This window comes from Doryrhamphus excisus, chromosome 11, assembly GCF_030265055.1.
Source record: "Doryrhamphus excisus isolate RoL2022-K1 chromosome 11, RoL_Dexc_1.0, whole genome shotgun sequence".
NCBI lineage: Eukaryota > Metazoa > Chordata > Actinopteri > Syngnathiformes > Syngnathidae > Doryrhamphus > Doryrhamphus excisus.
Window position 1 is genome coordinate 4,684,167 of NC_080476.1, and position 11,133 is coordinate 4,695,299.

The following is an 11,133-nucleotide window of genomic DNA, read 5'->3' on the forward strand; positions in this document are numbered from 1 at the left end:
CTTGGGGGTGTATATCCAACATATGAACTGTACAGAGATCCAACTTATTGCATTTGAGATCATACCAGGCCACTAAATTTGATACATACTGTATATGCGCACATCTTTGATTGTAATTATTACTTTGCTTATACATTTTTATGTATTTTTTTTGGATAACGGTTTTGGACAGTAATGAATCAGTTAGTGATGCTATAGAGCACTGTGCTTTAAATCTTTGACATTGATTGGAGAGAACGTGACTGGAAAAAAGGTTAGGAACCATTGGACTAGGGGTCGTAATTGTCCCTGAACCTTAGCTGTTCATCCTAGAAAGACAATTCTGTGCTTCCAACTTGGTGGCAACACTTCAGTGAGGGTACATTTCTCTTCCCAGTGCATAAAGTGAAGTCATGAAAGTCGTGAAAGGAATACTAGGAGTTTGTGAAGTAGCTTTTCAGATGATAGTTTTTAGGTAGAATCGACTATTGGCCCTAAAAGATGCATTAAGATTTTAGTTTGCACGAGGAGAGTTGTCAAGAAGAGGATGTAGGTCAACGTTTCTCCTCCAGTGCACGTGGAAACACAAAGTCCCCTCTCAGCATCAGAGTAAAGCGTTCATAAAACGATTCCCCTCACATCTCCCTCATCTGCTTCATTCTTCCTCATCCCTTTCTGTCCGTGAGTACGTGAAGGACAGGGCAGGTGTGGCGTTTGCGCACTAGTCGCCGTGGCGACGGTTGCCAGGATACGGTGAACCCAGGGAGCTGCAGTGTGGCTGAGCAGGAAGTAGGCTGGGGGCACTGTCCATTATTGATGAAGCACCTCAGCTGCCTCCTCTCCACATCCAAACGATGCCACTGTATGGTGCAGATCATTCTGCCTGAAAACCAGGATCTGTCATGTGACTGTTTTCCACCTCTTTAAACAGGATGACTTTACGCTGTCACATTTTCTCAAGGGCCAAAATGTCTTATCATATTTGCAACATAGTCACCGCTGGTAGCAGAAAATAAGGCTGGTGATATTTACATTATTTTATTTCATTATGCTGCAAACAATGACATCCAGATATACTGATACACAACTTTTACTGTGCGTGTATGTGCGGTGTGTGTATGTGTATGTAAAAGTGAGACCACAGTAAATAATTAATGAAAGTCCCGTGTGAGGCAGCCCTCAAAGGGTTAACAAGGCAGATAGCGAGAGAGAGCACTGGACGACAGGCGCGCACAGACGGTCTCACTCACAATTGACGAGGAGGTCTTTTCCTCTGGTGGGGGGCATGTGCTTGTGCTGTGGGCAGCTTAGGTCATTAAGGTCCTGTGGGTGTTAACTAGAGAGCAAGTTAATTAAAAGATGATGCAACACTGGGGCATGAGGGGGATCATGGGGGTGTGACCCCCAAACGTCCCGTTGCAGACACGCACGTACACCAGCTGGTGCGAGTCTCTCTACAACCTGTCAGTCAACTTACATCTTACACTTCCTGTCCCCCACATGCACGCCCTCGTACACACAAAAGATGGCGTCGTGGAGCAAAGGAAATGCTCACAAGCGACACACACACACACACACGCATTGTAGCCTTTGAGGAATTCAATCAAGTGTTGTTGTATTGGCCATGCAAGGAGAGTCTCATCTTGTGTTTGTGTGACATTTAGTAAGCGTACCCTACATCCAGAATAATTTACATAAAAGGATAATAGTCATCTTCAGGAAGCAGGGCCAATGTGGAGGAAGCAGGGGCAGGAGGGGGTCAGGCGGTGAAGCACCGTGGTCACCTAGGGGTGGAGATGAAGGTTGAGGATGGGGCGGTTGGAGGGGTCCGAAGCAAGAAGTGAACTCAGCGGCACTCCCAGACTTTGACTGTCTGGTCCACGCTGCCCGTCACCACATAGGGGGCGCTTTTGTGGAAATCTAAAAGGTAAGTGCAGACAAGGAGACTCAGTGTTTGTCAACCTCAGCGTTTGTCAACATGGAGGATGAAAATGAGAAAGTGAAGCCTCACCCAGAGAGGTGACAAAGTGTTCATGAGCACACAGAGTTTTCATGCAGCGTTTGTTCTTGTAGTCCCAAATTCGGATGGTCTTGTCGTCTGCACAGCTCACGATGAACTTCCCCCCAGGATGCACCAGCACTCCACGTACCCAGTTGTCATGGCCCACCTGAAAAAAAAAAAACACCACGGCGACCACATCACTCAACTGGTATTCTGTACATGTTCAGTGTTTCCCTCATCGTTACATTAAACATTATTTTGCGTATAGTGCCGGATCACTGCCTCTACTTCTGCTCTCTTGGCTTCATTCTGCTCTCTGCAGAAGTAGAACCCAAGAGCCCGACCCCACCCATGCTCGATTGCTGTAGATGTTTCTAAGCCGTATCTGAAGATGTTTTATGCTCACCAGAGTCATAAGACAGATTCCGATGCTGACGTCCCACATTTTAATTGTTTTGTCTCTGGATCCAGAGAGGAGGAAAGGTCCAGGCTTTCCACTCTTCTTGTTCTACAATCAGACAAGCATGAGGAACATTGAGCTTTCATGCCTGTTAGACTGTAGGTCTACTTGGTGCAAAGTAAATGGGGTTAAAGGAAACGATGGAGTGCATTCACCTCTGAGCCTGTGGCCTCCAGGATGGTGGGGTGCGCACTGTCGGGGGCCCAGGAGATACATTCCACCACGTGTTCGTGCTCACGCAGCTCAGCCTTGCACTCTTTGGAGGAAACCACCCAGACGCGGACTGTCTGATCATTAGAGCAGCTGGCAATCAAGGAGCCGTCCTGGTTGGGACGTACCATCCTCACCCACTCCCTGTGGCCCGTGAAAGTCTTGACACAGTACCTGCATGTGCACACGTGTTACGTTAGCACAGTGGCGGGCCTACAGTGAAGATCTTGATGGGAGTGTTTGGTACCCAGTGGCCACCTCCCACATCTTGATGGTCTTGTCTCTGGACGCAGACACTATGTGGTCGGCGTTGGGCATGATGGCGACAGACGACACATTGTGATCGTGGCCTACCACAAAACACACACAGGTCAGGACTGCGACAACACTGTTTGTGACGCACTGGTGTCCTACCGTGCATGGTCCTGATGCACTCAAAACCCTGGAAGTCCCAAAGTTTGATGCTCATGTCGGCAGAACAAGAGGCCAGCAGCTTCCCGGTCTGGTCAAAGGAGATGTCCTGCACAGAATCCGTGTGGCCCTTCAAGGTCCGCTCAAAGTCTCCCGCTTCATAGTCCCACACCTGACACACACACACGTCACTTATTCACTCAATTCAACTGAAAGCTCATGTAGCTGTTGGGAGATGGTTGCCCATGACAACAAGAACATCAGCAAGTCTGCACAAAAATGAGCGATGACAAAGCAGAAAAAAGGAGAAGGGGAAGGAGGAGTAGACAAAGTAGAAACACTAAGTAGAAACACTAATGCGAGGGGAGGGAGGGATATAGAGGTCATGTGGTGTAGACGGTTACACAGCACCATGCACCTTAATGGTAGCATCCTCTGAGGCTGTGACCATGACAGAAAAGACGGGATGGAAGATGACCCTCGTGACAGGCGCACGGTGCCCACTGAGGGCGTATCTCTCTGGGGGTCGGGGGATCCACTCCTTGGGGTCTCTCTTCTGACCCACTGGTCCTCCGTGTGTCATCTCCTCCTTGGCTTCATTCAGCTTTGACTCCAGCTCCATCACCTGAAAGCAAGCTCACAACATCAGCACCGCAGCTAAAATGCTAACTACTACATTGTTACCTTCTTCTGTAATCTGATGACAGATGTCCATTTCTTTTCCAGAAGTCCTGCATACTTTTTGTCCACTTCTTCATTCTGCCCATTGACACAGACACACATCGGCATCATCAGGGTGATTTATTCATTTTATATTTATTTGATTTTATTTTTAAAAAGGTGCTTGCTGCTTACCATGTCTAACTCGGCTTCTTTCTTGAAGGTGGAGTAGGCTCCATCGTAGCCATTAGAGCGTAGATAGTCAGCTATGGCACGGTTTCTAATCAACACATGAACACCACATGACTTTGTTGTTGCTGTGGGGACCAGAGACGCGAGAACACCGTGTATACAGACCACAGCTGTATGCAAACACAGTGCAACAGATCCTGGTTGAATATTTCATGAGACAGCACTAAATTTAGGACGCAACCTGAAGCTGATAAGAAGAAAGTTGATACAATAACAGCATCCAACAATCATGCTTACCAAGTTTAGACAATATTGTGGTTAGGGTTCATATTGTCTTTAAGGCATGTCTGAATCCACAAGCAATCAGAATACTGCAGTTTACATGTCATCAGCATATTGCCCAAACTATTGGTAATAATGTCATGACGTCAAAACAAATTTATTTTTCCCCCCTGACAAAAAGCTAGGACCCTCAAAGAGAAATGCTTGCCTTTATGTGAATACTTGTACTGTATATTAGGGATGTGCCAATCAATGAGTGAGAACTGCCGATAGCAGTACAGATCACCTTTAATTGTACATTTTTCAGTTGATTTGTGAGTGCTATTGGCCAGAGCCACCACTTGACAATTCCAAAGGCCCCAGGAAAATGGGCAATTGTAATGTTATCTGTAATGTTTTTTGTACTTTTTGACACAAAACTGAATTTGATATGCATAATTTTGAGTAATATGAATACATTGAAATAATTGAATTTGTGGTTTTCAAAAACAACCTTAACAGAATAAATACAAATAAATTATTTTATTAACTAATTCAATCCCAGCCATTTTGCAAAAGACAACCCCTTCAGTACTGGCCATTTTAGACGATTTTGACTGATTTTTCAATACATTGAATATTGTGTTCTATGGTGATGTAAAGATGGAACCTACCTAAAGATTAGACTGTTGTCTTTCACCAGAAAAAAATACTTTTTTACCTTTCGTTCTTTAATAATCATCAGTGGAACATAGGTACGATTGAGGAAAATATCAGTTCCCAACAAGAAAAGGGGGGGGGGGGGGGGGCAGCTTTCGAGCATTTTGCTTTGCTAAAACAAAGTCCGAAGTAACTGCATGGCTTGTTTGTTTTAAAAACAAAATGTCACTGTGGTAAGAAGCTACATGTGGAGCCCAATGACCAGAAGCTAGGCGAGTAATGCTAGCTGCCGGCAGTGACAGCTATGCAAACAAAGATGCAAGAAAAGTCAAATGGCAACAGATTTGATAAGGGAGTGATCAAACATGCTGGCATCGATTGGTGTAGCCTGCGGCTAGCTGTCAAACTGAAGCCATCGGAGCTTTACAGACTAGTTTTGATTATCGTGGCAATAAGGAACAAAGTCCCGTTTTTTATATAGTATAGTATTTAGAGGGGTCTAATTACTAGCCAAATATAGCCACAAAGCTGTAAAGTTAGCAACACTGATTCCTCCTGCTCTTCATATTCTCTGGCAGACTTATTTGTTTATGAGCAGGGGCAAACAGGTAGCACCACATCTATTATTTGGAGGTCCCAATGATGATAGCAATGAGATACCAATTGATAGCAATAACTGCCCAAAAGCAGCTTTGTGAAGTGTTACAGATACTGGTATGGAAATATTAGTGTTCCGTCATTGCACTCTACAATATCGAAGTCTTTAAGGAAATCACATTACATTTGTTTCCTCCTCAGCCCACAAATGTAAACATTTACCATATGAATTCAGGCATATGCCAGGAGTCCGAATCAGGTTTTTAATAACCAGAAAAAAAAGTGTTCCTTGGTACAATATACACTATATGTATAATGGATTATATTCTGGTAAATACAGGAATATTGTGTGCATGTCAACGTTGTGACTGAGAGAAGATACACAATCTCAGTGAACCTGCTAATGTTACTCACAGTTCATCTCTTTGTCTCTGTGACAGCACCATGATGGCGGCGGCAGCAGCAGCAGCTCTCGCCCTCTCGGGGAGTCGAGGCAAGTCAGGTGGGGGAAGGTGGGCGGGGTCAAGAGGGCAGCTGGAAGGTGGACTTTGGAGATGGTCTGTCAAAGGCACAGGAGGAGGCAACCAAGTGTAGGACGGGAGGTGTTCTCGTCAGACTTTCTATCACGACTCAGTAGTGGCCATAACCTGGGAAAGATGAAAGTCCATTAGTTGGAAAATAATCACCAACACTGTAGACTGTGGACTATGTCCACACAAAAAAGGACATTTTCTGTACCTTTACATCCACATGCAACTCCAGCTTCAGCATTTGTGTATGGACGGGTTTAACTGAGCTTTTTGGCTATTGTCATAAGAAATTTGCAAGATTATTTATGACAGTATTTAAACCTCATTTACTAATAGAACTTTACAGAACACAGGAAATGGGGTATTGATCTGCTATGGTAAAATATGTATGATTTATAACACACAAGGAGAATTAAAATGTTTCAAGGCCTCTATATAAGGCCACCCTGATGTGAACTAAAATATACACAACATTGTAATTCTAGATCATTGTTTCCCATATTTATTTGTGGCAGCACACTGCAGAGTGGAGATGTGCTTTGTAAATAAAGTACTATTTAAATTCTGGCAGTCACATAACACACAAACAGCTCAGAATACCTTTCTTTTAGTCAAAGTAGCTTCAATACTGCTGGACGTTGGATAGACCCGTGCTATCACAACCCCTGCACTCTGAATTTATACTGTTTATACAGGACGAATTACGATAACACAAATACTTAAATAGTTTATTTGGTCCATTGTGTTGAACTAAAACACATTTGACAATTATTTGACATGTCTGTAAAACAGGCATCAAATGAATTTAGGTTTGTGTCAAATAGCTTTCGTCCTAGTCACATTATTGGACTAAATCGGTCAGGTAACATAAGGAGACAACATTTTAGACGCACTCGGCATCTTTGCCATACAATAAACAGTTTTCAATGTTCTGTTTATGTTCTGCTGGTTGTTGGAAAAAAAAGATAAATAAGTCATACAAAATTGTCAAAATAATGTCATAATTTTAATAAATTACAGACGCAGCAACACGACGGTGGTGCCTATACACCCTCCCATGCAGCCCAACACCACAACTTTAAATAACTTTGCCGGCCTCTTTACTGTATACTGACATGTGGTGTGTATGTTTTCCTCCTCTTCTCTCTCTCTCTCTCTCTCTCTACCAAACAGACTCAATGACAAGAGGGTTAACTATATGCACCCATTTCAACATCTAGGGGCAACATCTACAGTGGAAGTCTCTTTGTTGCAGTGGGTGGAAGCCAAGCTGCTGGCAAGTGAGGGGTAAAGTGGTCTACACTTGCACATTTTGCATTGTCAAACAATTTGCCGTACCAATGTGTGTCATTTATTTTAACACATAAGATGCATTTGGCACAGAATTCGTGACTGCATTGGCATGAACTGCCAATTTACAGCACGATTACCCCTTATCAAATAATGCTTACACAGAGTGCATGACAATAGTTCATGTGAAGCACATTGTTCCCGCATGGGCATGCATTGTTGTCATGACATCCCGCATCCGTGACGCAGCCTTGCATTATTTGGTCCTACTGTGTTGACAGCATGCAACAGCATTCATCACCCCATAGCTTCGTAAATTTGCGTTCCTGTTCAGGAATAATGCCAAGTGGTAATTATTTTTTGAAGAGCACTTTTGTTTACAGAGATGTAATACTCCATTTTAATTATTGTTATTAATTGGAGTGATTGTTTTTTCTTTACAGGTCTATTTTTTTCCTGTTTTCTGGTTGTAATTTGTTAAGAGACAGAGTCAATTTTATTTTAATGTTTTTTTTCCTGCCTATTTAATTACGTTGTTTAATTTATTTTTAAAAAGTTGGCATTCTAATTACAATGTAAAACACTCTTGAGAAATTAAGTTTATTTATTTTGATATGACATACTTGCATTATGCCATACATTACATTTATGAAAAAATGGCCACAAAATAATGTTGACAATATAATTATAATAATGTGTAGGACAATTATCATCCAGCAAAATTTGTTATGACAGGCCTAGAGTGGACTACAGCAAACAGGATTAATCACAACAAGTCACTACATGACTCTTGTAGACTGCCTGCTGCTGAATAATTGTCAATTAGTGATAATATTCCTTCTCATCAACCAACATTAGAACTGAGCAACATTAAGGCGGGCAGAAAGTGTTCCCAGCACTGGGACATTTCCTTCGGTAGTATGATGTCTAATCTTTTATAGAGTTGAATACTGCAAAGTGAAACCAGTGATAGATCCATGGAGAGTGATAAGCCGCAACATTTATCAGAGACTATTCAATCGATTATCTCATCATTATGTAACATTATTGAACTCTGCTCCTTCATGACCTGCAGGTCATGGGCAGCTCAAACTTATATGAAGTTGAAGATGATAATGAATTTTCAATGAGCGTTGTCTGGCAAACATAAATGGCTAACAATGGAGACATAATAGTATTGTCTTATATTAGTGCTGGGTGATATAAGGATATTTAAAAATATACATTTATTTTAAGCACTATATAAGAAACAAGCCAATACCATTCACATATATATACTGGATTTGGTGCGGAGGTGTCATGTCTCAAGATGGCGCCGCCGGAGTGCAAGCTAGTTATGGCAGCACTGTGTCTTTTGCTGCATTTTTAGTGCTTAATAGTGCTTATTTATTACTTGCCGTTTTTGTGCCATACAGACCTCTTAAGCAAGCATACAGCTATGGATGTTTATCTTTTTAGGTTTGTAGCATGCCGCTTGGTCCATTGTTTACACTGGCGAGCAGCTGTTGGCTTTGAACATCCATTCGCTGCACCGAGCGATCTGAGATCCCCGTGGAGATATGGAGGAGAAGCGGCATAGCGGCAGTGAACAGCGAAAAAGACGGTATATAGGTTGCTGTATAGACGCTATCAACCATATTTACCATCTGTCGTCATGGGTAACGTGAGATAAAAGCGCTAACACCATTAACCTGGCTGCAGAGAGACTACTTTGAGTGCAGCATGATTGCACTGAAGATTGAACATTAGATTTAACTTTTTCTATATTTATGTAAAAAAAAAAAAGACAAAAAATAAAATATACAGTTTTATTTCAGCGGCTATTTTTCTATAAGATTGTTTAAATTTTAATAAAGCTTTCCACACATATTTAGCTTTGACTTTTGTCTAAATTCAGTTTATGGAAAAAATATCAGGGTATTTATATCATATATCTACATTTAACCTAAATATATCGGGATACTAGTTTTGGTACATACCTTGTATGGAACAAAAAATATGCAAACATTACAAAAAACCAGCATGTGTTTCATTAAATGACACTGCAATGTCATGTCACTTCCAAACGGCAACAATTTATTCTGCTGTTTACTACATGCAGGCCTCTCATGATGGAATCCATTGGCGGCCACTCCACATCATGTTTACATGTGATGTATCACACATCTCTATAGATGGACTACTCAACATCACGTTCATATACATATTTGCACCACTCCATATAATGTTTACATATCACCATATTGAAACTGGCAGGAAAGTTCAAACCTTTCAAAGCGCTGAATGTGTCTTGTTTTACCTACATACCTACAGTATCATATTATCTGTTTTTACATGCTGCAAAGGTTGCACCTTAATCTCATGGTACAATGTGTGCAGTGACAAAGTTGTATTCTATTCTATATTCATGGAGGCTCTTGCTCCCCAGTGAGAGTGTTTACTGGCTGCTGCATGATGCATTTAGCGGCTCCACCCTGCTTCTTCCAGTTTGCCAAAATCACCGAAAAGTCGTCAACAAAAGGCGACAGCAAGCCTTTAGATTGGCTCTGTGCTTCATTTGCTGCCAGGCGGCTGACGTCTTAATCAGCTTGGACGGCCACAAGGGCAAAGTTGCAAAGTTGCAGTCATGGCTCAGCAACGCCCTTTTTGTCTGACGTTAGCTTAGCCGCTAGCCACACCTGTCAGACCATACTGATTCAAATAATCACACTCTGACTTACCTGATAAACACGGAGAGGGTAGTGGCCAGAGATTACAATGAGTAGTCCATCATGGAGTTTGTCAGCGTCAAGCTACATTTATTATACATGACAAGTTGAATCATGTTGTTCGCTGTGCACCAAGCAGGACGTCACTCATTTAAAAATCACCAGTGTCTCTAAGCATAAACAGATAACGTCATTCTTTCTAACATTAGTCGATAGGTTTGTAGCAGCCACGTCAAACATTACAACGATGTCAAAAATATTAGCAGCCGGTTGACAGCACCTGTTAGCATAGGATGCTAATATCCCAACACAACTTTACTAAAGCTAGCGTTAGCTGTCTGTTGGCCTCGCAAAACAAGTGGTGACAAGCCGCACATTCAGCCAAGAAAACACATAACATGTGATAAACAAGTGGTCAAGTTTGATGGATATGAGCCATATCACCATGAGAACCACTGAATATATAAAGGACGTTTAGTGAATGACTACTTCAGCGCCTAGCCTGGCTTAGTTTAGCTTAGCTTAGCTGGCGGCCTCTCCGCCATTTTGAGAAAGGGGCGAGAGAGCGCACACACTGCAGGCAAAACGTCGTCAAAAACAAGTCTGACAAAGTCTCCATGGAAAAAACACACACGAGCGGGGTGGACACTCACCCCGGGACAAATGGCGACTGTCATGTCCTCCAGAAAGCTCTCCACTGGCCGCAGCAAAAACTCAGCTTTGAGGCTCTAATGAGACTTTCTCATCAGCCGGCAGCTCACATTAGGGATCCTCTTCTGCTACACGTGCGCGCGCACAGACCGGGCTAACGGTCGCGACACGCGGCGGCTGGCGCGCGCACGCTGAGGTGAGGCAAGCGCGTCGCAATTAAAAAGAAAGAAAAATTCACCAAGAAGCTAATGTTATTTTGTTGTTTAAAATGTGTGCCTTTTGTCATTGTTTCATGGCGAGTGAGTTCATGACGTCTAAACACAAATGTCTTCACTTTATGGTAAAATCTTGACTTAGACTCAGCAATTAAATGACAAAAAAGTAATTTGATAAGCAGTGGACATTCTCCTCAACCAGCTTAACGGAGAACAACAGACACACTCGTAAAAAGTGATGTGTAACAGTTATATTTTATATATCTAAACACAGTGCTATATCCATAAGCATTTACAATATATTCTG

The 11,133-nt window shown here is 42.4% G+C and overlaps 1 protein-coding gene across 1 annotated transcript; it reads right to left on the minus strand.

Moving 5' to 3' along the window:
- Positions 1-1,001: 1,001 nt before the first annotated feature.
- Positions 1,002-10,776, minus strand: LOC131138582 (lissencephaly-1 homolog A-like). Its single transcript, XM_058087624.1, has 11 exons — positions 10,614-10,776; positions 5,847-6,079; positions 3,918-4,002; positions 3,747-3,821; positions 3,481-3,687; positions 3,066-3,234; positions 2,899-3,001; positions 2,597-2,825; positions 2,388-2,489; positions 1,991-2,147; positions 1,002-1,899 (listed from the first exon to the last, which is right to left on the minus strand). Exons 2-11 carry the CDS (start codon positions 5,876-5,878, stop codon positions 1,826-1,828), a joined length of 1,233 nt encoding a protein of 410 aa, XP_057943607.1. The 5' UTR covers positions 5,879-6,079; positions 10,614-10,776; the 3' UTR covers positions 1,002-1,825.
- Positions 10,777-11,133: the final 357 nt, after the last annotated feature.

Coding starts and splice junctions, on each gene's coding strand:
- LOC131138582 (XM_058087624.1), bottom strand. CDS start 5,878: ATGGTGCTGTCACAGAGACAAAGAGATGAACT. Junction 2,490..2,596: donor TGGAGGCCACAGGCTCAGAG/GTGAATGCACTC, acceptor GTCTGATTGTAG/AACAAGAAGAGTGGAAAGCC. Junction 2,148..2,387: donor GAATCTGTCTTATGACTCTG/GTGAGCATAAAA, acceptor TTTTTTTTTCAG/GTGGGCCATGACAACTGGGT.